Source organism: Brachyistius frenatus, unplaced genomic scaffold (assembly GCF_029030835.1).
Source record: "Brachyistius frenatus isolate BFR_SWC_R1_liver_20210118 unplaced genomic scaffold, ASM2903083v1 Contig_74, whole genome shotgun sequence".
NCBI classification, from domain to species: Eukaryota; Metazoa; Chordata; class Actinopteri; family Embiotocidae; genus Brachyistius; species Brachyistius frenatus.
This window is the reverse complement of record NW_027210673.1, coordinates 1504035-1530639: the sequence shown is the minus strand read 5'-3', so window position 1 is coordinate 1530639 and position 26605 is coordinate 1504035. Positions and strand designations below refer to the sequence as shown.

The 26605-nt window shown below is 39.3% G+C and overlaps 2 protein-coding genes across 12 annotated transcripts; both read right to left on the bottom strand.

Moving 5' to 3' along the window:
• Window positions 1-2: 2 nt before the first annotated feature.
• Window positions 3-2357, bottom strand: tmem258 (transmembrane protein 258). Of its 2 annotated transcripts, none has more exons than XM_069708283.1 (4): window positions 2275-2357; window positions 1873-1982; window positions 275-403; window positions 3-155 (listed from the first exon to the last, which is right to left on the bottom strand). In XM_069708283.1, exons 1-3 carry the CDS (start codon window positions 2275-2277, stop codon window positions 277-279), a joined length of 240 nt encoding a protein of 79 aa, XP_069564384.1. In that variant the 5' UTR covers window positions 2278-2357; the 3' UTR covers window positions 3-155; window positions 275-276. The 2 variants fall into 2 exon arrangements, with proteins under 2 accessions (XP_069564384.1, XP_069564385.1); XM_069708284.1 differs by having other exon boundaries at window positions 3-122.
• A 371-nt stretch (window positions 2358-2728) lies between these two features.
• Window positions 2729-25339, bottom strand: myrf (myelin regulatory factor). Of its 10 annotated transcripts, XM_069708271.1 has the most exons (28): window positions 25266-25311; window positions 24729-25178; window positions 15678-15768; window positions 15255-15542; window positions 14720-14793; window positions 13864-14086; window positions 13646-13746; window positions 13372-13486; window positions 12332-12533; window positions 12163-12239; window positions 11959-12069; window positions 11760-11865; window positions 10325-10525; window positions 9970-10078; window positions 9645-9754; window positions 9389-9549; window positions 9204-9276; window positions 9018-9100; window positions 8833-8901; window positions 8644-8727; window positions 8413-8480; window positions 8213-8290; window positions 7897-8127; window positions 7633-7726; window positions 5706-5768; window positions 5288-5393; window positions 5034-5108; window positions 2729-4871 (listed from the first exon to the last, which is right to left on the bottom strand). In XM_069708271.1, the coding sequence occupies exons 2-28, from the start codon at window positions 24772-24774 to the stop codon at window positions 4791-4793; spliced, it is 3120 nt and encodes a 1039-aa protein (XP_069564372.1). In that variant the 5' UTR covers window positions 24775-25178; window positions 25266-25311; the 3' UTR covers window positions 2729-4790. The 10 variants fall into 10 exon arrangements, with proteins under 10 accessions (XP_069564372.1, XP_069564378.1, XP_069564375.1 ...); XM_069708277.1 differs by having other exon boundaries at window positions 13667-13746; window positions 24729-25339; XM_069708274.1 differs by having other exon boundaries at window positions 11775-11865; window positions 24729-25338.
• Between the last annotated feature and the right edge of the window lie 1266 nt (window positions 25340-26605).

The following is a 26605-nucleotide window of genomic DNA, read 5'->3' as shown; positions in this document are numbered from 1 at the left end:
AGTTGTACAAATCCCCTTTACTTGTGAAATGAAATCTAGAGTCCATATGATTGCAGAATGTTGTCAGTGCAGTCCAATTAAATCCAAAATCCAGCTCGTGTTGAGTTATGTCCTTCCTTCTCCTGAAATGTGTAATAATCTTTTTAAGCCAATCGCTTGAAACGGAAAGAAAACAAAACAAACATGGTGAATACACACATTTAACTATAAAACTGTTTCAGTACACGAACATGAAAACAATGAAACTTTCATGAGACAAGATTTTTGAAAGTACCTTCATACGTAGATGCCAACCCACAGTAGTAAGAAGAGCACACCGAACCCCATGAAAAGTGAAGCCACGAGGGAGATCAGCAGCTCTTTGTAGACGTCCCTGGTGTATTTTGTTGATGTCACCTCATAGCTGATGAAAAGTTGAGGCAAACCCGAGACAAAAGGTACAAAAAAACAGCCAAGGTCTTTGATCTACTCGACGCGTAATCTGCCGTCTCGCATATAGATGTCAATAGTGTATCATACTATGCTATATGTAGTGGCTTTCTGTATTTTTTCTTTAAGTCTTGTACATAAAAATCAGAAGCAGTTAAGTTTCATACTTGTATCAAGAAATTCTGAGAAAAATTAATGAAAATTTAAAATCTGACTATTGTAAATCTCCAGCAGTTTCAATTAAGACAGCAATTTCTGCTTGAACTGAATGTTTCTTCAACATTTTGGCCAAAATTAGCTGCCACTTTATTTGGAGATAGTACAATAGAGTAAACTTATTACTTATTGGTTATTGTCCCTGGGGGGGAAATTTGTCTTGGGCACAGTGCTATGGTCTGTTGGTCCACAAACACCTTATAAGAAGACACAAGAAGGATTTGACACAATGTTGGACAGTTGCTCTACATAAAAACATCTTTAAAACATATAGGAGACATTTTACTGTAAATTTGACATTGACAACCTCACAGTTGATAAAAGTACAACTAAAAAGTTTTCTGTAACAGTCCCTAATTGCTCAGGAAAACTGTGGGAACTTGTTTGAAAAGTTCCATAAGTCAAAACTGAAGCAGGAAGTCGTCGGACAATAAACTGTCGTGTTTGGATGTTTAAAACACAACAGAAAATGTGGCTGGTAATTTCATCCTTTACCTGTTTTCTCTTTCAAACAAGTCTTTCTAACCTGGCAGCTTGTCTAAAATCTGTTTTGAGTCTGTCTGCTTGCGTTTCCTGTCATTATCATACGTTTTCTCAGTGACCCTCCCAATCTCAGAGAAACATTTGCAGAGTGAACTCGTATTGTAATCAATTAAAAATATAAAAGCCTGAACTATGGAAATAAGTCCCAAGTTGTGGCTTGCTTTGGTTTGCTTACACCACATGGGGTCAAAAAACAGGCAAAGATAATTACATGATCCTTTGTATTGTATGATCTTACAGCAGGTTTCTATTTTGAAATAGCCTGCTGTTTGTTTTAGTTTTTTAATGACTGGTGTGCCGTATTAGGCACCCTTGAACTCCCCGACCCTCTTTATCAAATAAAGTATAGGTGTATTTTTTTTCTTTTTTAAACTAGTTATATGTATTGTATCTCCAGTCACATATACTGTCCTCTCATAAGTATCTGATGCTGGGATGAAAAGAAACAAATCTCATTTGGGGGCATCAATAGGTGCAGACTGGCTTGCCACAAAAAAAAAAAAAAAAAATCAACACCGCCTCCCAAAAATAAATAAATATATATTTGTGTTAATTCCAGCATCAAATACTTCCGATAGAATAGTTAGGAGACCGATGCCGACAGCTGTGGTGAGTTTCAAAGATCTGACATTGTCACACAACAGCCACCTTCTTTGTGCAGACCCAGCAGGGGGGGAAGGATACACGAAGAACCAGGCGGTGAAGAACATGCCGATGGCCAGCAGGACCACGGTGAGGTGGGGGAACACAGCCGGGTTCACCGGGCTGGTGTATCTGGTCATGGCCTCGAGTTCCTGCAGATAGGAACAGGTTGGATAACCTCTGTTTTAAACCCTCTGGGTTTTTTTTTTTGGTTAGTTGCAAATGAGCACAAGAGCCGGAGTGTAATTCACAGCGGCTAACTTAAAAAAATAAATTAAAAAAAATCAGTGAATCTGACAGGAGGAGCTATCATGCTAGCACAATTTCAGACGGGAAACGCACTGTTTCGCGGGTGAAGTTGAAAATAACGTGCGCAGACAAATCAAGCGCCGATGCATATTGTAGTTAAACTTCTGTAAACAAGATAAACGTGAGGAATTTTACCATTTTGTAACGAAGTGGGGCTCCTGCTGCTTACGTCCCTGTTGAAAAGGCCACGTACTGACTACTACTTCCTGCTTCTTTTTTTTTTTTTTTTTTCTGACGCGCAGATGACGCGCAGATGACGTGTGGTGCTGTTGGACATTTTCTCCCCTCAGCTTGGCCTCTCAGGCATCTCGCCCTGTGCGCATGCGTATAAATCTCTTTCTACCGGAATGCCAGAAGTCCAGCATGTTGTAAACATGACTACATCTGAACTTACTTGTTGCCTTCTCATATTATTTGGCTCAGCTTGGTATTTGGCAGTGGTAAAATAAATAAATAAATAAATAAATGCTACCCTGAGAGCCTAGATTCAGAGCATATTACCAATATAGTTAAGAGACTGTTCAAAAATTCTGGACTGCCATCCAATGGACTGAATGAACAGCTGGCTCTCAGCTCACAGCAGACAAACTCAGAAAATTCTATTTATTTACTGCATGCAATCAAAGTATTACAGCACATTTTTTTAACAAAAATTTGAAGTGTAATAATGATAAAACGGGCTATAAAGAAAAAGTAGTGATATTAATGTAGTCAAAGAGTTTTAGTCTTATTCTTTTTTTTCTTTTTTTTTTACAAATAGGGCTAAAATTACAAATGTGTGCGTATGTTTTCATGCTTATTGATCATTTCTGGCTCCATCAGCTACAAGTTAATATATTACTGATAAAAAAAATTAAAAAAAATCAACTATAAAAACCATATGATAAAACACATCAGATAAAAAGGAGCATTGGTAGAAAGAAAATTAAGCTATACAGTTACATGTAATGCAGTTCTACCAAATAATTTGACACCAGTCTGGTGCACTGGTGGATACAGCAAAAGCAGTTCATACATACAGTGCAACATGTGCTACAGAGGTTTCATTATGCTAGCTGGTGCATTATAAATAAGCTAAAATAGCACACTATACCCACTGAAGTCTTGAAACATGGTACAGAGTCTTCATATTATTAATAATTCCATAAACTTTGTTTGATGGCTGTTCTTCCTATTCAATATTGATGTTACATTTGAGTTACACAATTGTGTTTTTCTGTCTGAATATAGACACTTAAGAAATATGGATTTAATAGCAAATTTGAACAAATACAACAAAAGAAAGCCGTCTAAAATTACATGGAGAGTTCCTTTCAAACAAGAACAGGTAATACAAAAAGAAAACATTACATAATTCAGGTACATTAAAAGTGTTATCACTGCATATTCTTTGTTGTATAAAATATTTAAAACATCCATAGAAATACATGAAAGAGTCCAGTGTATACCATCCAGTTTTATCTCCACACTGTTTGTAAAGCATCTTCTTCTCAGCTTTGTGATCTAAACTTATCATTTCCAAGCAGAGGCAGCGTCTGAGTTGCCTCTGAGCTAAGATGTAGCATTTTAGAGAAATGATTGGGCATGCACCTGAAATGATATACGCCGATTATTACGTTGCCAGCATTGTCCAGTTAGCAAAATACAGTGTAACCTCTTCCAGTGTTTCTTGAAATATTGTCAGTGTTGGACTTGTTACACTTGCATTATCAGATGCTGAGAGCTCTCAGTGTATCTACCTGTTCATGTCCTGTGATTTGTTTATGTGTCCAGTCTTAACGTGTCATCCAGTGAATCGGTTAAAATGAGCACGACTCGGGGGTCTTCAAATGTATTCCTTCACTTAGGGACCAATTTCTGCGTGGTCATAAACATTTTATGTAACAACGTGATGTTTCATTCAGTGTCACAAAAGAGATAGAAATACTGCAAAGTATTTCCCTTTCTGTAGAGTGTTTAATCAGATGCTGCATGAGGATACAGTCAACTGCAGCAGCATCATCACAAAGCTCCACTTTAGAGACCCAGGATTTGCCAGTGTGCACTACTGAGGTATATTTTCAATGCCAGTTGCAACCATTCACTGAGGCCGTCAGCAGAAGCCAATGCTCTTCTCTCCAGTGTATAAAACTTCTGAAATGTATTTTTGTTTTCAGTTGACACTTGTTTCAGTGTACTTACAGATTTATACTATTACAAAACAAAATAAAAATGTGTGCAGTGTCATCTACAATATCTTAGCCTGGACCTGCTGCTAAAAAGTAAATCTGGTTTGTGTTAAGTATGGCAGACATATTCATCAGTAATAAAGTGAGCTATAAACGTATGGGTGTTACTTTTACAATAGCAGTTAACAGTGACACAACACGGTCGTCAATAGCAGTCATCTAAAACATTTTCATTGACAGAAAAAAAAAACAGTGTTTTAAACTCCAGTGATCACAGCAAAAAGAGATGTCTTAATGCACGTACATGCAGAGGGGATTACAGTGGGGACAGTGGTGCAGTATATAATTTGCTCTGTATGAATATCTTTAAAATAATGTACAGTAATGAGACAAAGCCCTTTCCCCTCAAAACAGCATACAAATGGAACCACAAAGGAGAAATGTTGTGTACTTTCAAGGCTCTGGGACACATCGTGTTCCTCCTCACATACAGCTGCTTTGAATGAGAAAATGGTAGTCGGAGTATGATGAGGTTTTTCCATCAGAGGCACAACTCACTTCACTCTGTCAATAAAAAGAATATGGGGACAAAAAAAAAAAAAATCATTAGTCATTCACCTTATGACTTTACACAAACAATAATCCATGGATCAAAGAACACAGAAACCAAGCAGCGTCCACAGTGTTTGTAGAAACCCTCATATTTCGGAGGCCAAGTTTACTCACAGACAGAGAGACACGGAAGTGATAGGTGATGTCTTGGAAAGACAGCACAGGCACTGACCACAGGTGATGAGTCCCCTTAGATAGAAGCAGACAGAATATAAGAATGTCTCAGTCAGTAAACAAGTAATTTACGATAACTGAACACGTTTTGATAAATAGTAATTCATGTTTCACATACTTGTGGTGGTAATAAGACAAAATATGGAAATATGTTTAGATTATATGAGATTATGATTATGTATGTCAATATGTACCTTTGTTGATGTACTCTGTCCTCCATAGAGCTCTGTTTCTGTGTGGTTGGGGCATAAACGTCCTTTGGTGGTTCCACATTGTCTTACCCACACGCTGTTCGTAGACCTGCGATCAATTGGTAATGTTTTATTTACATTTATTCATCAATCATTTGGTAATGCTTTTTTTCATAAACATGAAGCTTGCCTGTAAAAAACATGCATTCTTTGGCTGCTTATCTGACCTGCTGTGTGCTGAGTGCAAGACTCTGGGGTTGAGCTAGTTAATTGGAATTGATGAATTGCCAGTGTACCAGTTAAAACCTCTCTGTATTTAATGTGTTAGTAGTGCCAAATCACATGATTCCTTTTGTACCTTCTAGGAAATTACTATAAAGCAAAACCTTACTACTTATGTAGATTGTGTTTGTATACTCACGTCATGTGCAAAGTGATTTGTGAGATGGAGGAATTTCTTTTTCCATGGAGTGATACTGTGTAGCTGGAGTCAACACGGAGAAAAGGTACAAAGGTAAAACCCTGAATTCACATTGTAGTTGTGTAAAAGGTTTGCAAAACATACAATACAGATACGTGAAAATCTTGAACACCAGAAAACAAATGAATGGAGGAACATAATAAATTCCGACGGTTCAGCACAGGGTGTAACATGTCACAGAATAATGGGTGCTGGACTTCACAATCACCAGTTGACCTCCAACTCAACAAATATGAGGGATTTCAGACAGCTTGATTGAAGCACCAAATCAGGGAATGTGTTTTTGGAAGAACACTGCTCATACCCCCAGAAGAGTTCAGAGGCTCTGCAGCTGAAGGCACAATGAGGCTTTTCTGGTTGCTTGTGGTTACTAAGGCACTTTAATGTCAGTTTTTCCTTTTAATTTCCCTCGACTGCACAGCGTTGCTCTCGGGCAATGGAAAGTTTTCTTCAGCCCCATGTCCACTACATGTTTCTTTAAATGATTGCAACCAATCAGAATGGTTCAAAAAGTATTAAAGAATGTTCCAATAAGGTTTAGGAGTCACTATCAAGCATCATTTGAAGGCAGGACATCCTTTTGTGACACATGGTCACAGGAGCACAAGGTGTGAAAAGAAGGTAACATTAGGGGCTTTTGTAATCTAATTTAAAATGATATGAACTCCAAATAAAAAATATATTTGTGTGTACGTAGGTGTAAAGAAGCCTTTTGTCAGGTTTTATGGAGTTTTTTTTTTTTTTTAGCATGTTCAGAAATCCAGTTTTCCTTTGCAACGTTGTGCGATAAGGGTACAAAGGATTTTTGGCAATGTGGTTGGATGTTATCACATACTATTACATGTATTTGTACAGAATACATGCACTAAATATATTTGTTATTATTTATATTCATTTAAATTAACTTCTTTTACCACATTTTGTCAAACAAAATGTATGTAACATTATTCTATGAGAAAAAAGAACAAGATCAGCACGCCAGGCAAATACCATCACACAATGAGGACAGCAAGGACAGTGATGAGGATTGGAAAAGAGAAAAAGGTGTGAGCAGAAGTGAAAAAGCAGGGTTTTAATTTCCTACAGCAGACTGCACTCAAATTATGGGTCAAATATCAAAATGAGGCTCATACGTATGTTCAATATGGAAGATCTGTTCCCTCATGTCTGTTGATGTTTAAAATCAAAGAATGCTTGAAACCTCACGAAACTCCCCGGCCGTGTCCACCCCCGACCCGGTGGCTCCCCGACGTGCAGCATGCAAGGACCCGCATATCACTGCTTGCAGTTTTAATTTTTGTTGTGTCAGCATTGGAAACTTACTTTTTACATGTTTTTATAGACAGTTCCTGGGTGCACAGGAACACCATAAATAATGTGCAAAAAGTGGAATGTCCATCTCTGTTTCACAGCAAAGAAGAACTGCTTTTTTAAGTTTCACGTGGAGTGAAATCTCATTTCAGTGACGTATACTATATGACATGACCCGCTCTGTGATACAAACACACATGTGTGAGATCCAGTATGTGAAAATATTTGATGTGTTTTTACTTCTTTTGTTTTATGATATGTTGTCAGTTTGTAAAGATTTTGTGATTTTGTTTTGCCCTCTGAGCATTATGATCTATAAATTCCTAAATTTCTCTGTGATTTGGTAGCATTATTGCACAACATTGCCCTCAGGCAACGAAATCATATTTTGGACCCGGGGTGTTCCCAAAAATAAAAAAAAATACTTTTATGGATAAAAAGTCCCAAAATGAACCAAGAAATGAAGTAGAATAATGTTTACCATGTGCCATCAAAATGTGTGCAGTAGAGAGTCAATCTGTCCAACATCAACCCAGAGTAACTTAGAAGTATATACCTGCAGCTCTCTGCTGTTGCGCAGCTTTGTGAGGTGATTTCCTGGTTTGTCTCCACAATATATACACTAGTGAGGGAGGGAGGTGGTCTTCCTCCTGCATGAAGAAAGAATAAAGCTGCATTATGAGCACCAAACCAATAGCATTCCTTTGTACAGTATGTAGACAGTCTTTGTTTGCTGTCGTCAAACAAATGGTTTTATCGTGTTTGGATACTGCATATTATGCATGTAAAGAAAGTACCATGTCTGTGTTTATGGATTTACCTTTTGTATGCAGGCTGCGTTGTCTGCGTGGTACTGGCTGCTGCCCCCCTGGAAGACGGTTGGCGGCTCCCACTCCTTCCAGTTCTGTAGAGACCGGCCTTTTGGACTTGGCAAAGTACATGGGTGCTGAGGTGTGGCTCAGGCGGTTTCTATTGTGGCCATCCTTGTCCATTGGTCTGGATTTGGCCTTCTTATTAATAGTGCCAGGTGTGGGAGCCAGGCTGCCTAAACCTAGAGAAGGAAGATAATTAATCTGCACTGAAGACACGTGTAGAATACAGGAAATTATCGCAAATTTGCAGAGAGGCTTTTTCACCTGGTGTGGATTGGTTGTTACTCAACGTCAAAACAGTAGCTGATTGGTTATTTATTGCTGTGCTTGAACAGCAAGCTGCTGCAGTTTGAAAGCAAAAAGAAAATGAAATAGGATTATGTTCAGAATACTTACTGTATATCCACTATGCACTGAGTGGGCTGATTAACTGTAATTTAGCAACAGAGAGGACCTCCACTCACCTGGTGCAGGCGTAGTGGACAATGGAGTAAATGGACTCTTGTGGGAGGATCCCAGTGCAGTTCTTGACCTGCACCAATCAGCATGCTTTAGTTAAAGTAATGATATACTTATACTGTGACTTGTGATTTAATTTCAGACAGGACAAAACAAACATCCAGCTAAGCAATCAAAGATGAAACTCAAGAGCAGATCAGAAAGTTAAATAAGAAAGGTGGGAGTAGGTAGTGTACCATGGGCAGACAGGTGGACAGACAGTTACAGTGGCAGTGAAGATGGGCATCCAAGAGATGTAGAGAACACAGGAAGGAACATAGCTATAGAAAGCGGGGACAGATTATATAGAAAAGATATTGATTGAGTAGTGGGCATTGATTTATTTTACATTAACGCTTCACTGTCTGTGCCTTAGAAGCACGTACCCATCCTTCTCGCTGACATCTCCTCTGTGGTGAAGAGTGAGCACATAAAGGACGGACATGGAAATGACACTGTGGACAAATAAAGATAAAGTATATCATTGTCATGTCATCACTGTGCACGGCATTGAGAGCAGGTTCTTTGTGGTTCTGCCACTCCCTCCCCAAATATATTTTTATTTTCTAACCTGAAGGCCATGACAATGACCAGTGCCAGGATGGCCCCCTGCATGGACCTCTGACTGAAGCAGCCCTGATCTGCAGTCGAGTTCTGCAACAGGCAGGCATACAATAAAACACATACAATAGAAGTTCTACATCCTACTGTTCATCAACTTATTACACTTTTTAAAAACACCAGCACCACAACAGACCTTGCTCCCAGGTTTGACTGTCTTCTTCTTGAGTGGGCCGCTTCCTGTTCGGCTGAAATAACTTCCTGATTGGCTACGCCGACAAAAATAGAAAAAAACTATTCATTAATTATTTTTCTTTTCATCCAAGACGTTTTCTGTGTGTGCATCCTAAATTTGAGGTGATTTCTGCTTGTTTCTCTCACCTGACGGTTCCGCCGCTCACGGTGCTCTTCATGCTGTCAAGACGACGCAGCTTGGCCAGTTTGCGGCTCCAGCGCTCCAGTTCATCAATACGAGTCTCCAGGTTGTCTGTCAGCTTACAGAGCTCCTTCACCGCTCCGACGTTCTCCATGAAGATACGTTCCTTTGAAGTTAGCGGAAATCAATCAGAGCTGACAGAATGTGTACGTAAGCACTGCTCTGTGAGCACTGCACTGTATGTATGTGTGTGTTCATTACCTTGTTGACAACTAACAGTTTGGGAATAGTTTCTCCATTGACACACACTATGTCACCCCCCTCTTTCACTGCTTCAGGCAAGATTTGTTGAACTTCTTGGGCGATTACTCCTGCAGGGGAACATAACGTGCAGATTTTTAAAAAGAGCAGCAAATGCACGACTGCACCGACAGATACAGAGCCTGCTTGCTTAACGATGCACATATAACATGACAGATAAAATATGAAGACATTGAGATGATAACATGATATTCAGTGTACAGAGAAATGAGATGTTGGAGGAACAGATTTGAATTTGAACAGAGGTTATTTATGAAGTTGTTACCAGTATCTGCAGTGTTCTCTATGCCCACGGTGGCAGCAAACTCAGGCTTGTACTGATAATGGACCAGCCTCATCTGAGAAATCCGTTTTAAATTGTCTGTGGTGTCGACCTACATGCAGACAGAATGAGAATGACATTTGTGCAGATGGCATGAAAACACGATGCCCACAATGCAGGTGAAAGTGTTGGCATCAAGTACAATGAAAAGACAAAACTCAGAGTTTAGCTGCACAGTCCGTGACCTGTGCTGTCACATGGGTACTTGGATGACATGATTCATGACGACAAGCACAAAACGCACATGCACACACACAAACGCACACCCATATACATACACACTGTGTGTCATCCTGACCTCCTGGACATTTTCTTTGGCCCTGATGTCAGACGGGTGGACTAAGGAGCCCATGACCTTCAGGTTGCCGTGGATAACAAGTGCCTCGTCTGGTCGGTCGGTATTGATACCAACTCTTCCGTGGTGGTAGACTGAGTCTGGCAGTTGGCCGCGCTGCCACAGCACCTCGTTGTCACTTTCAAACTGGCCTGGGTTGGAGGCCTGTCACAGAGAAGCAAAGAAGAAGGGATACAGAGAATCTGTAATTCAGATATTAAATACATATGCAGAAAAATAAATAAATACAACATTTTAAAACAACAGTTTGACATTTGGGAATATAAGTTTATTTTCTTTCTCGCTAAGAATTGATAAGAAGATTGCATAGATTACAGAAAGTAGTCAGCTCCCATCCAAGATAGTTTTGCACGTGTGTCCCTGTAAAACCAGAAATTCACACCAACGTCATGATGTGATTGGACATTTTAAATTTTGAGACACAGCTTTTTATGGCAATTTTTCATGTGCACAACCAAGTGCGACATTATTAATGTCTTCCTGGAAAGACTATCTGAAAATGTGCACCATTATTTCCATATTTAAACAAAATTGCTTTTCCTCCCTCTCTATGGTGGCCATAGCTGTTCACAGTAACTGACAGAAAATGTAATTTCTGACATGGTCAAACAACACCTCATACAACACCCCCTTTTTTTCCTCGTATAACCAGTTCCTCAGACCCAGGCTAGCTATTTCCTTTTGTTCCCAATCTTGATGTAAAGCTAAGCTAACCAGTTTTACCTTACTGACATGAGCAGTATCAATCTTCTCATCTAACTTTGTGCAAGAAAGCAAACAAGCTTGATCAGTGTTCACAGAATAAACAAAAATTGTCCAGTAAGTCATTCTCTCCTTAAAGCACATCGGCTATTATGCAGCAAACAAATAGCTATTCTGATACTTCTTTGGTTTAAGAAGTACAATAGGCTAAGTACAATACCATCCACGGAAAACCATGTACCCATTTATCCAAATATGGGAATTTTAGCATTTTAGATAATTTAAAAGATCAAATGTTCCTTTATGTGAAATTTCACCTGGTTTGTAAGCTAAATAAACTGTTGTAAAACTCAATTCAATTAAAAAGAACTAAATTATCTGAAAAATGCATTGCCACAAAGGTGATCATGAAAGGGTGACACTTTGAAGATACATCGTTTTCACAGGAACAATATGCTTTGAATCATAATTTGAACTGTTCTAGACTATGCATTTTGAACTGTAATAAGGATCACAGCCACACGGATAAAAGGAATGGTAACAATGGATTAGAAAGAAAATACTGAGCTCAAAACAGTGATTTTGAAATGAGTGTGTGACAGGAGGAGTGTATAGTAGACCAAGAGAAAGGTGTCACATGCACAAGGGATATGATTGTTGTAGGAAGCAGACAGACATGGCCAGACGTTACCCTGACGATGATCCTCTCAGACACTTGAGCAGCCACAGTGTAGGTCTGACTGTGGGACTGTGCATGCAGTGCCACCACCAGCATGAAATACCTACAAGGACAAAATAATCAGGAGTGAATGTAACTGCAGGAGCTTTGGATGCAACTAAACTGTATTGTATGTTTACGATGGCATGCTTTTTACCTCTGATCAGGATTTGGTTTCCCCTTCTTCCTCATATTATTAGCTGTGGTCTCGCTGAAGTGGAGCCGTCCCACTGTGACCTTTGTGACCTGCTCTGAAGGCAAAGTGACCCTGCAAGAGACAAAAATCACAAAAACATAATGCAAAACATCCTCCTGCTACAGCTTTATACTTTTTCACTTCCTTCAAAGATCCCAAACTCACAGAACTGGCTTGAAGGGTCTCTTGCTGCGGTCAGACTGTGACTGCTCCACACTGATGGACTGATTCATGGCTTCAACCTGGTAGTGAGGAGAGAAATAACATACATTTGAGCTAAAGATCTCAGCCAATCATAACACTATTGCACCTGTCACAATGTTCACCATGCTACCTTCACCTTGACGCCGTTGAGTTTGAGATAGAAGCAGTCAATGGGCTGCAGTCCTTCACTTGTTTTGATGTACTTTGGATCTCCGAGCATGCCGACGTATACTGTGACCTGGAAATGGTTCTTCTTCTGGCAAACAAAAGCGTCATCGGCCAAGGAGAAGTTGAAGCCTTTGTCAGCATCAACGCGGTAGGTAGGCATCGGACTAAAGACGAGGAAAGAGATAAATGAATGGGAACAGGAAATATATTTAACCTCACATTTGTTGTAGGTAAAGCATTTTGTGGGCTTTTGCCATTTGTATCATCAGGAAGAGTTTCTACTCGTTCTCAGGTCTACTCTATTTAGTTTGAAGTCTATACAGAGATGCCACTGTGGATTTATCTTATGTTATATGCATGATTAAGTAATTAATTAATTTGAAGAATATATAACTATGATTCTTCTGCCTGTCTTCATTGATAACTTAAAAACAATGCACTGTAGTCAAATAAACTTTGCATCATTGTTTGGGGCCCCTGGAAGCCCTGCATAGACTCCTGAGGTTTTGTTGAAGCTACATTATGACACTGAGGACTAAGATGTTCTGAAAGACCTGAATCTATTTTAAAACAAATGAAAACCCACTCTTCTTTTTCGTAGGTGTGGTGTGCTGAAAGATGTGATCGTCAACCATGTGGTTTTGATAACATATCTGAAAGGTCTTGTGAGTTCATTTCAACCTCAACTCCCTATCTGTTTTGGCACTGCAAAAGCACAAGTAGGTCCACACTAATTTTTCCCTTTACCCCCACCTCACGTTGTCTTTCTGAGCCGAAACCCTGCACTCATTCACTCCCCCGCACAGCTCACCACTGAGGAATTTTTGGACCTCTGCAACCCCGCTATTCCTTTGCCACTCCCGCTGTGCACTTTGTTGAATTATCCATTTAACCAATTAAAACTCCTTTAATTTTTGCCTCTCTGTAAAGTGCTTTCAGCTCTTTTTGTACCAAAATAAAGACCTCAATATATACAGACATGTCAAAATAAATTCCACCCACAGCTCTTTGCAGTTGGCATCATATAGTGGAGTCCACTTGTTCTGCTGGTGAGGCTGCCACTTAATGCACTGATAATTTGGGTCCAGGTAGGCGTTGTCTGCATCCTGCATTAAACCTGTGACAAACAGTTTGAAACACCAGCTATTAAAGTGTGACCAATGAGAATTGAGAATTTTCACAACTGTTCTTCATCTTTGTAAGAGGTTAAGGGTAGATGAGAGTGGGTGAGCGGGACGTAGAGGAGGTGAGGAAGGGAAGAAAGATGCCTGCCTACCTGGTTCTTGTTTGATGATACCTGTGAGGATTTGGGAATTCAGGGTGCTGTTTGGAGAGTCAGAGTGCTTCCTCTTCTTAGCCTGATGAACAGGGATGCCGCTGTGAGAGGAAATGGAAAGACAGTCAAAAGTTGTAAGACCACGGATCATTCCTTGTGTTACCATACAAACTGGACAACACAAGCCTCCCGCCCTTCTGTATATCTTCATAACTCACTCTTGGCCCTGAGGATGCTGCAGTAGCTGATGGAGCATCTGCGTCTGCTGCATATCTCCACTTCCGCTCGTGGCCGGTCCAATAGGATACTGAGATATCATGGGCTCAGGCTTCAGGTACATGTCCCGATGCATGCTGGAATAGTGCCCGTGTGGCGGGAGGGGTGGTGTTGGAGTCATGTGACACATGTTCTCTGGTGTCATGGTCCTGATCATGTGAGGATCTAACAGAGAAAACAGCGATGGAGCATAACATCTACAGGATTATACTGATTTTTGTTGTGAATACGTGTGATCAGACTCAGAATGCAGATTTTTGTCCGCGACATAAATCTGCTGCGGTTTATTCTACTTTCCTCCATCGTTGACTACAATTATTTTCCATTGTATCAAACTGGAGAGATGTCCATCAGATAACACAATTCCACACCTTTTGTAAAATTATGCAAGATCAACACGGGTGTGAAAGTGTGAAGAAGTACACGATTACTTTTTTATTCAAAGGTGCATTTCAATCTTTGTGGAAGCACCTGAAATGATTAAGTTCAGATGATTTATGTAAACCGTACATTAATAAATGACAGACGCCTGCTTCCTTCAGCGTCTTCATATATTGACTTGTTTACAGATGAACTTGAGTTTGTTCTTCTCTTCCAAGTGATGAGTAACAGATATTGGCAGATACTGAGAAGTTGCTGTGACCCACGTACACCCAGAATACTTCAGTGGCTTCCACTGACTCTGTGTCTGAGTGCTTTCCATAGAATAAAACATCATTTTGTTTGTTATTTGCTTTCACACACTTTTTCTGCAATAATACTTTTTTTTTCAGGGAGAAAAAAAGCCGTGTTACTTACCATTCACCTGTTGAGGAGAGTACGGCTCTGAGCTGGAGTCTGGGGGCGACTCAGGTAGTGTCCTAAAAAGCAGGCTGTAGATGTTACATTCACATATACAACTATATTAGGCTTTTGAAATGATAGATATCTTTGTAAGAGTGCCATTCTCAAAACCCTTCCTCATATATTCTTCATATTTTCTAAACTGCCATCATGTTTCAAGGGAGAAACACTCCTTTGGGATCACACCGGTCTGGTGTGCAGGATTGTGTGCGTCAGACTTTCTTTGCAGTGTGTAATTTGAGTCTCTTTCTCTCTGTCTGTTATCAGTCTGCCTCGCCCCGCTGACCAGCTAATGCTTTATTTGTACAAATGAAGCTTGATCAAGTATTGATTGCATAATGGACCTGCAGTAGAGTGTTTGTCTGTGTTTTTAGTCTTCTGCTACAGCTAATATCATGTTTAAAATGCTAGTTGCCAGGAGCATCTTGAACAAACTTAAGTATCAAGCCATGTTAATTTTCCCCATCTACCGCCACAGTATTGTGCTCACCCTGGAGCGTAGTGGCCCCTTTGTTCAGGCTTGACGTGACCCTGCTGCTGTTGGTGTTGTTGGTGTTGCTGCTGCTGCTGTTGTCCCAGGCAGGGGTAGCTGTGTCGGAGGCCCAGGGACGGACCTGGGGGGTAGGCGTTCTGACAGCTAGGGGGCCCAGGGGGAGGGGCTCCTTGGCGGAGTGGAATAGGGGGGCTCACACCACACACCAACCCTCCGGAGGAGGACAATCCTGCCTGGGGGGATGAGTAATTTGGTACTGGGGTGCTGTGGACCTCTGAGAAACAGCTGGAAGAAAGAAGAAGAAGAAGTAACAGGGATTGGCCTTATCAGGAAAAACAAATTCCTTTGTAACGACATGTTCTGATTTGGTTGGTGCATGTTGTTTTGACGTTGCTAGGTTGGTTCGGAGTCCCTACTGACATGTCAGTGCTATCGTCCTCCTTGCTGATGTATTCTTCCAGGATACTGGTGTCGATGTTGGCTGGCTCCAGAGAACTGGTAATATCATGACCTGTGGTGAAGGGAGGGTTGGGAACACAGAGGGGAGATGGAGAGCGTCTGGGGATTAGCAACAGGAATCTGTCAGCAACTCGACACAGTGCCACAACTGCTTAGGTTTCAACATACGCTTGTGTCGTAACATTTCACCATAACACTCATCTATTAACATATTATGAACTCAGCTTGTTGATTACATTGTATATTTATATCATAAAATGGCACCGTTTGCACTTCATAAAGATCATGTAAAAAAAAAAAAAAAAAAAGAGCTCTGATTGGCTTACAGAGAATTTAAAGATTAAGATTTCAGGCGTGACCAACAATCTAAGGATGCAGTAGTCAACATTACATACTGATGATTCAGTACCTCTAAGGGGTTACACATATGGACTGGAATCACTTCACTTCATGGTTATGATTTTGTACCTCAGCTGCATTTTCCCCGTTTAGAAAAAACACTGTCATAATTACTCGATCGTCTTGTCCGTGTTTTCCTTCTTTATTGCAATTTTAGTTCGTTACTTTTTCTCAATGTGTGGCAACTTTCACAAATATTTACATGACAATATGGCACAATTTAATAATTTCCAAATCCTCCCCTTACTTCACCCCTGGGTCATTTTCACCCTTTGATAAGCAAAGCCTAACAAATCCCAAACACATGACCCCACTTAATCTTTAAAACACCAACATGTGGAAAAAGCACTTGCTTATGCATATATTTAGAAAAGAGTAAATCACCTTATATAAACCGACATTTTCTACAACATACAAAACAGTCAACACAACTGTTACATGAGAAAGAGATTTTCAATAGAGTTGTCACTATTTGTCCCAAACTGCAGATACTCGAAACAGAGGGATTGTGATAGAGGAGGGGGGAGTCGGACAAAAAAAAAAAAAAAAAAAAAAAAAAAAAAAAAAAAAAAAAAAAAAAAAAAAAAAAAAAAAAAAAAAAAAAAAAAAAAAAAAAAAAAAAAAAAAAAAAAAAAAAAAAGAGGGGGTGAAGCAGAGGGTAAAGACCTGGTATATAGTGGGTGGGCAGGCAAACCCCATGTCTCATACACGCACGCACACACGCACACACGCACACGCACACACACACACACACACACACACACACACACACACACACACACACACACACACACACACACACACACACACACACACACACACACACACACACACACACTTACTCTTCCCTCTGATAGATTAAGCAGCTACTCAGTTGGGAATGTAAGGAATTTTTGTGTTAGCATTGGAAGAAAAATTCTCCTTTTTCCTCTTTATCTTCTACTAACACTGTTCTCTCCATTAGAAAACCTGCAAAAATGTCACTTACTGGTATCACTGTCACAGTTCCTTAACCCTCTCCACCATTTCAATTCTACTGTTTAACAAAAATAGTTTAGTGAACAATATTATCTTGTGAATAATATGTACCTTTACCCATCCAGGCACAGAATTGACAGTATAAAGCAGAAATAGCATCAATATTTTATAATTGTTTAATCCCACAAACCAAACCACTTGTCTCATACTAACTCAATAAAATACTGATTAACATCATAAATTCTTATGTTACCACATTTATGGAGAAAAACGACTGCCTTTCTTCGCTGGACAGAAACAGATGGTTCATGTCTCTTAATACATGCCACTGCAAGGGGAGAAAGCAGGATGGTTCCCCTTAAATAGGATCCAGATGTGCACCCCACCCAAAGAAGCAGTAAATTTAAGCTGGCAGGCCCGATAACAAAAAAATTGAGAGATAGAGGGAGAGGGGAGGGTAGATAGAGGGAGGCGAAGGAGAGAGAGGGCAAGAAAGGCACAAAGCAAGTTTGATGTCCAAGGATGGAATGATAGAGGAGCGAACCTATACAAGGAGAACTGAGGAGAAAATACAAAACAGAGCTGTAGTCAAGACCAACTTTGTGTCCAAGAGAAGTCTGATGCCAAGAGAAGACTGAGACTGATAAACATCTAATCGTCTCCCATAAGATCCAGCTGTCACTTTTACTTTTATTTACTTTTTGTCAGATATTGTACAGTGTAATCTTTTACTTTGGAACATTCATGGGATAAAAATATGCAAACTGTGGGTGTAAGCGTAATAAAACAATTGGTAAAGTGAGAGATGTCCAAACAGAGATGTGCCAGCATTCAAGCTGAGTCCTTTAAGACAATGTTGTAATTTGGGCTGTATTACTTTGACTTGAGTATAGGAAATATGCAAAACAATTTCAAAGCAACAATTTAATTTACTTAAATCTGTAAAAGCTTGTTTAATTGGATATTTGAGGATAGTAGAAACATGTTTTAAACACAAAAGTGACGAATCATCTCCTTTCAAATTGATATAGTGAACCTGTTAACAAAGTTATGTTAGCATTCTTTCATGGTCACCTGGAAAATGTAAATCCAATATCCAACATTGTTTTAGCTTTGTTTTGGTCTGTACCAATACCTGAAGGCAAAATCTGGCTATTTAGCGGTTATTAATCCACTGTGTTCACCAAAAGGTTTTTACACTGAAAACAGCTGCCTGCTCCAGCTTAAAAACAACTCTATGATTCACGATAGTCAACCAAAACAGTAAGGATGAGGCCAGACAGCTGAGCTGGATCTCATTATAAAGCACCATAAAGTTGAGGAGAGCTCTGTAGGTTCATGAGTTACATTAGCACATTGTTTTCAGATTGTCATTTGATAGTTAAAGCTTTTGTTGCATTTAAAAGACTGGGGCACAAGGAGCATAGGTGTTTTCAGTGCCTATTTAAACCTTTATGTATTTGTCTAAATGAATTTGCAGTGGAACAACAGTCATATTGACACATAGCAGGTCATATTTTCTCCAAATAGATAAGAATAATTAATCATTGCACACTGAACCACAAAAATAATTGTATTTGTAGCCCCCACTCATCTATTAACCTGGAAATACCTCAATGTATGCAGTCATACTGGTCCTTTACTATATGTAGACCTATGAGACTGAACACTGATAATAACTGATGAAAAAAACCAGTTCAGATTACACAGATACGTGTGTGGAGATGAAGGCAACGGGGAAAGCATCCGACAGGAAATTAATGATATGTCAGATTACATCATTTCATTGGTGAGATAAAACCCCAAGAGGTAGTGGCGAGCTGGACAGAACTGCTACAACAAACTAAATCAAATAAAAATGTAAATCAAAGTCCAAATAAAAACAAAATTGAGACCTGAGTTTGGGGCTAAAGCAGGACAACAGTCCAGCCACACTGCTTCTCAAGTAAGTTATCATCTGATGAAGATTATATCTTTGTTACCACTTTTTATGACCTTAAAGACACTCTCACTGTTTCAACTTCACACTTTGACTCAGTACATTTCTCATAATAAAAGGTGGGCTGTAGTTCAGGCTATGTTTGAGTGTTTGCTGTGTGTGAGTGAAGAAGAAAAGAACACAAAATAAGTAACTGTAATCTCAAATCTCAGTTGAGTTTAACTTGCTGTGAACTGGATGTGTAAATTTCCCTGTCCTCTATGTGTTTCTCTGTCCAGCTGTGTTCAACGAGGAACAGTGAAATGATTGTCAGTCCAACTTCGATACAGACTCGCCTTTTGAGAGATTAGGGGCTGCGAGGGGAGTGTGTGTGTCTGTGTGTAAGCATACGCGTGCGCATGTGAGTGCGCACTTGTTTGTTGTATGTGTGTGTGTGTTATGCCACCATTTCAATGCCTTGGTTGTAACACAGACGACGGAATGTGTAAGTGCCCATTAAACATGATTCGACGAATATCGTTCAGATGCGCAACTTTACCTTTTCTTTCCATTTTTTTTTTTTTTAGCTTATAATGTTTTTGTCTCTGTCTTTGAGGAAGTCATGTGATTATGGTGCTATGTGTTTGGCAACACCTGGCAATTGCTTGACATACTCCTGAATCATAGTTTTTATATGTTTACAGTCTATAATTCATCATCCTGATTATCTGTACTGTAACTCTGTCACTTTTCTTTACACCTGACATCCATTGCATGTCTATTTATCCTGGAAGACGGATCACTCCTCGGTTTCCTCTTCTTCTTTTCCCCTCAACTGAGGCACTATGGTTGTCATATGCTGAGCACAGATTGTAAAGCAACTTCAGGCTAATTTTTTATTTTGGGCAACACAAACAAAACTGACTTAATTATCTTTTTTCAGATTTTATAAACTATTAAAAATGCCGCTGACAGTCAAGAAAACTACTCTGAAGGGAACATAAATGTCTAATTTTGTTTGTAAACTTGACTTATTTTTGCTTCCAAATGAGATTTGTATTCGGTTACGTATATGTGTTAATAATTAATCACTTCCAGAGAAACTTAACGAAGACAGAACAAAGTCCATTTGATTATCAAACAGTTGGACTACAATAAACTTGGCTGTACTATACAGTGGAGACACCTGGAAAATTAAAGTCAACACTATATACACTGAACCAATAATACATAATAAAAACAGCTTTTGAACAAACATTAAAAACTGATGTTTGCCGAATTTACAGTGTTGGTTATCTATAGTAAATCAAATACGCCATAAATTTTCATCCTGTATCTCGGGGCACTTTTGGATTTCATTTTTAAATGAGCTTATTTCAAAGAGGAGCTCTATTTATCTATTTTTCTCAGTTGCATTTGAATTCGGCACACAAATCTATTCAAAATAACCTGACGGATCTCAGTAATGTCAATATAATCAATATCCACAAGCAAACAAGCTTTCCGCTGTTCTGGAAAATGCAGCTCAGTCTAGAAACACAGGGATTGTGCCTACAGTGTACAGTTAAACAGAAAGACACAAATCGTAAATGAAAGAAAACGCGTCAAATCATCACTAGAAAGTGTTAGACAGGTCTGACATCGTCCAAGAATTATAGACCTTATTCTCCTATTGTTTACAAGATAGAGTTACTGGTAAAAGAGTGAAGAGCATCACTATGACACGGATATTTATAGTCTAAGTGATACGAACAGAAAGAGCCTCATCAGGCAGAGACTAATAAATTACATCTAGACAGAAGCAGAGCGGACAGAGCGGCACAGAGTACCTGCACGTAGCCAAAGCATGTTGAAGTCCTTGAGATGAGAACACCTGAAACAGAAGATGAGAAGAACAATTCCTGTCTATTTTTCACATGTTTCCGTGCTCAGGCTGTAAGACTTTCTTCTGAAGACCTGAGAGTCGCAGATCAGAGTAACAAATGTGTGTGTATGTGTGTGACTGTGCGTGCATGCCTATGTGCTTAGGCATATTGTGTATGTGTGCGAGTGTGTGTGAGAAAGGCTCGGAGAGTGTTATAATGAGGATTATTTCCCAGTCATGAGAAAGGGCTGTACCAGGCTACCACACACAGCCCTTGTCGCATACAAGCACTGGTCGCACCGGCGGACCTGGCTCAGGAGATTACAGGAGTAACAAGGCTGGGACCAGGACACGGACAGAGGCTGCAAAATAACGAAACACTGCAAATGCGAGGTCGAGTTCAAGGGCCCTGCTACACAGTTACAGAGCATGGTGAAACACCGCAAGAAGAAGACAATGAGAAAAAAAATAAAGAAGTGGAAGAACGTAAGAAAAAATAAGATGGAGAGCAATATGTAGACAGTGAAGAAAAACTTTTACTTACTGCTAAATCTTAGACACAGAGCAGTTATGAACACCTGCAAATATCTCTGGTAATTATCCTAATATAAATTACTAGAGCCTCTCAGATGCAGTCAGAACATCCCATAACAACCTGATTCTTCACACCTACTTTGTTTCTTTTACAGTTTTGTTATCGGCCGTCAAATTAATGCACACCTTGAAATTAAATCACTTTTTGTAGTCAGGTTTAAAAGTGACTTAATCTCATGAAGTCAAGTTTAACCATAAACAACAGTCACTACCTGAGGATTACTCAGTTGGCAGTCTGCACTGACGGGAGTGAGGCATAACAATGAAAAATAAGACCTACTTGTATGCACAGTAAGCCTGGCTGCTCAAAAACAATACATTCCTCTAAGAGCAATTCTCTGCTAAACCCATAAATCAGAGGAACCATCCAAACTTTGTCTGTTTCACACAGGTTTTCCAAGATGGACGACAGCCTTCCCATCCATTAGTCACAACTACTGTGGGAGTGCAGCAGGACCTAATAGGAATTTTCATATAGTAACTCTTTCAAGGGCATTATGGACAGAGAGCAGGATTAATCCACCTTCAGACTCTGATTTATGGGAGGGGAATATGCTCAGTTTTACTTTTTTAGCAGTTGACAACAGTATCTTCCACTTGCACAAGTGCATGTTAAATTGAACGGGGCTCTGTGGATGGAAATGTCGGTCAGTCACTCGGACAGTTCAACACTGTCAGCCCAGATTGAAACATCCCAAAAACTATTGGGTGGATTGACATTACATTTACAGACATTCACACCCGGAAGATCAATTGAGACTTTACTAATTAAATCAGATTGAACTTTGACAACTTTGTTCATGCGCTGACATCCAGTCCCCCCCATCAGGTCCAATAGTTATGGTTGAATGCTTTAAAAAAAAAGTAGCATTCCTGTCAATAACATAGATTTGAATCAGGTTTAAATTGTAATCTCAACAATGCTGATAATCAATTAATCCCTTGTGTCTTTTCGGTAGCTATATTGCTATAGATGTATTGGTTCCAGCAACTCCATTGTGAGAATTTGCTGGTTTTCTTTGTCTTAATAGCTGTGAACTGGATATGTTTTGGATGAAATTGTAATTCTTTTTGAGATTTTACAGACCAAATAATCAATCAATTAATCATTAAATAATTGACACATTAATCCATCGTGAAAAATAATTGTGACTTTAATTCTTGCGTTAGCATTTAAAGCTTTACTAGGTGTTGGTTCACCTTCACAGAGCCACTAGCATGGCTGTTGGCTTGGTCTTCTAGTCGAGTGTCTGTAGGATTTTTTTAGTGGTAAATATTCATATGAGTGATGTTTTCCAATATTGAACGTGATTATTTCAGTTGCTTATCATTTAATCAAGTGTTTTGTTGCTTTCAGATAGAGCGTCACTAGAACACAGCAGAAACAAATGTTATGATCTTTTGTATGCGCATGCATCGCTCGTGTGTGTGTAACTGTTTGTTGTCTGAGTGAGTCAGAGAGGAGAAGGTCAAGTTTTGAGGGGGTTGATGGTTTAGTGGGGTTTCTCTCAACAGGCCAGTCTCTCTCCACCCTGAGTCTGCACTATCTCACCTCCTCACCCTGTCTGCTCACTGTCACTCTAATGGAGTCAGAGAGAGCGAGAGGCCAAATACCCGCAGAGAAACACCAGTCTCACCTCATTGTGTTTTAACAGCCACCAGGGTTATGCCAGGAATGTACATTAAAGTGAATGTATATATATTTCACTAATCCTATTAAAACACAGTTTACCAGTGCTGAAATCCATTATTCTGTGTGTGTGTGCATCTGTGGAAGTAAATGTGTGTGTTTCATGCAAGGACAAAATGAACAGGCACTTACTTTAACGGATTATCGATATCTAATATATTAAGACTCACTGATAATAATATCACCAGTTTGAATTCAAGGTTGATTCCAAAAAGTCCTGAGTTCCTGATCAGACAAATGCATAATATAACCAGGATTATTTAAGTGAAAGAACAAAACTAAATGGGAAAATAAGTGTCTAAGTTGGCACCTATACTGTATACTTCTCATGGACAAGTTGACATTTTAGTCCAAGCAAGTGTGGCTGAAAAAAGTCCAAAGTAAGAACATCTCTCTTACTCCCAAAGAAAGAATGTAAACACACTAAATTCCTGTCAGAATGGCGAGGAACCTTTGACAGTCATGGATGGCTGTGTATATCTAAGTCAGCACTCAGTGTATACTATAATATAGTACTCGGCCTCTTCACAGATAACTTAGTATGTTGTGTGTTTTTATATGCACCTGACTTCTCCAGGAACATTATCAAACGATAAAAAAAAATGGGAATTCTGTATTAAATCAGAGAGCACATAGAAAAACTCTTATGATGTACATCATGTAATCATCTTGTGTGATGTGCGATGAATAAGTCAAATAGAATAAGGTTCACAAAGTCATGAATAGGCCATACTCACATTGTGACTGATAAATCAGTTCAGTCAAGACCTTCAGGTCACACAAATGGTAAATTAAGGATGTAACAGGAGAAACCACTGTTTTCATGTAGCCTATTTGGAAAAAAATATTTTCATCTACATCTGAAGCAATTCAAAATCATAGCAAATGACACTATCTTTATTAAACATAATTTATGGATAATAAATAATTGTTTTTCTGAACTTTGTTTGCAATATGTTGATTAACTTCACTACTGGCCACATTGCTCATGCCTCTATAACACACACCTTGTGCCACAGTAAACTTGCAAAACACACCATTTATCTCGACTTGAATTCCTACACCCTTTCAACCCTCAACCCCACCCTCCTCCACCTCCTTTTTTTCTCCTTAGGATTCCCAGTTTTACTTGATCTGTTACCCATCACCAGCACTTTGGGTCCTTGCACCAGTTTACCCTCCTGAATCCTTTTAGTTATTGAGGTGAACAGCAAAAGAGAAAACTTGAAGGAGAAAGGGAAAGTAGTGGTCATTAATGTTTGGGGAAATTTCTCCTATTTGACCCAACAATCTGTCATATCTAAGGACTGCAAACAGTTTCAATAAGATTTTTTGACGCTGAGGCAACTGTACATGTAATACACCAGGTAAAACTGGAGCTAAAGAGCAGACACTGTTAGGCATTTTTGTGTTAATGAAACCGAAATATTTAGAAGTCAGACTGATTGTGAAAGCAGAAAAACGTCCACAAAAACTGTAATAAAAAAAAAAAATAAAAATAAAATTCTGTACACTGAGTTTAATAAATAACATATAAGTCTATAAAAAAAAAAAATCAGGAATTCTTACCTTCAAAAAATCTCTGTAACGCTTCTGTTTCATCTACCACGTCCATCCTAGCGGGTCCCACATAAAAAATCCATGAAAGTCTCCCCTTGTCCGAACAAAATCAATTCGGATGGGGGAAACTTTCAGATTTCCATCACGGAATCCGGATGATAATCGTCGCGATTTTGTCTTGTTAAACTTTACATAAATCCTCCACTTGCGCTGAACTTCTTTCTCCTGTTCAGCAACTTGGCACAGAGTTGATGTCCCTTATGGTCAAACACCTCCACTGACGCTACGGCACTGGCTTAACTTTAAAACTATCGTCTCCGGTGATTTTTGTGATTAAAGTGCGAACAAAAGTCCAAAAAGGAACAACGTAAAGAAATGTCCCTTCAGGCGCACCCTGACTTCAGCTCCCACAAGCTTCATAATAAACTTCGGTTTACTTTCTCAAAAAGTCTCATTAGCCTGTGAAGGAAATGGCAAAATCCACAGTAAAATATAAAGTTAAAAAAAGGTGCAAAAAAACTGATATTAAAGTTGACTCCCGAGTACCTCAAGTTGATCCTCTTCCTCCTTTGCGTCTCCCTCTCAGACAGGATGTGTGCAGCAGAGTCGGAGGAGAGGAGCTGAGGCAGGTGAGGGATGTGCACCAGGCAGCTGCAAATATTCCCGGAAAAAAGTTACTGAGGACGCACAGTGTCTGCGGTACTCAACACATGGTTCCTTATCACACCTTTTCCTTTTACCTTCTTTGATAAGCAGCAACACCACTTATTAATTGATGAGTGGTTTGAAAAAATAAATAAATAAAAAATTTGGGGTTATTTCTTAAAAACAGACACAAATTGTTTTCTGTTTCCAGCTGCTCATGTGTCAGAATTTGTTGCTATTATTTTTCATTCATGCAGAATAATAAATTATGTTTTAGATCAATCGATTTCTGGACTTCTGCACTGCAATGGGATCATAATAAATCATCTTTACTTTCAGCCACGCTTCCATATTGTATTGTATTGATATTGTATTTAAAATTTTAAAAAAAAAAATCAGATAATTTGAACTGTTCAAGTGTGTTTTAATGTCCTCAAACAAAGCAGCTTGTGAAATTAAGGCTCAAATAGCTACAGGTTGAATTTAGTCACATTGTAATTATGTTGCTACATCTGTCTACTCTATATATGACACATAGGCCCATTTCTTATCTTTCTGCCCTGTAACAGGGATTTCTCCATGTGTTGCTCCACCTGGTTTAATTATTGAATATTTTCTTTTTCAAATAAACGATCTGAGATATTTTTAACAGATCAAAATGCCCAATCCAAGGCAACTGAATGATTTGTGATTTTTGGATGATATAAAAAAGCTGATTTGATGTGGCTGTAACTTTATTAATACACTTTTCATAATTAAATCATGCAGCCTACAGAAGAGGATGGCTTCCAACACTATATCAACACAGTTCACAAGTCCAGTTTATGTTGCATGATCCTTAAAATAAATGTTTTCTCTCTCATTTGATCTTCTGAACACATTTGTGAAACTTTAATAAACCACACAGCAACAGGAGTGTTTTGTGTCAAGGCTTCCCGAGGGGAGGATTTAAGGGAATGATCCATTTCTCTCAACCTTATCAGCTGCATCCCACCCCCCTTAAAACAATGCCACTGTGTGCAGCCCCCGCAGCCTTGACGCCCACCCCCACCCTCCTCACCCACATGTGAGATGCTGTTGTGTTGTCTTGTTCCCCCACAGCTGGAGCATCTCCCTCTCCACCCCTCCACCCCTCTGCTTTTCCTCCATTCAACCCAAACAACGCCTCCGTTCTTCCTGCCACACTATGCAGATTGTTTCAGAGGACAAGCAAGAAAGAGAAACAGATAGAGGCTGCAGGG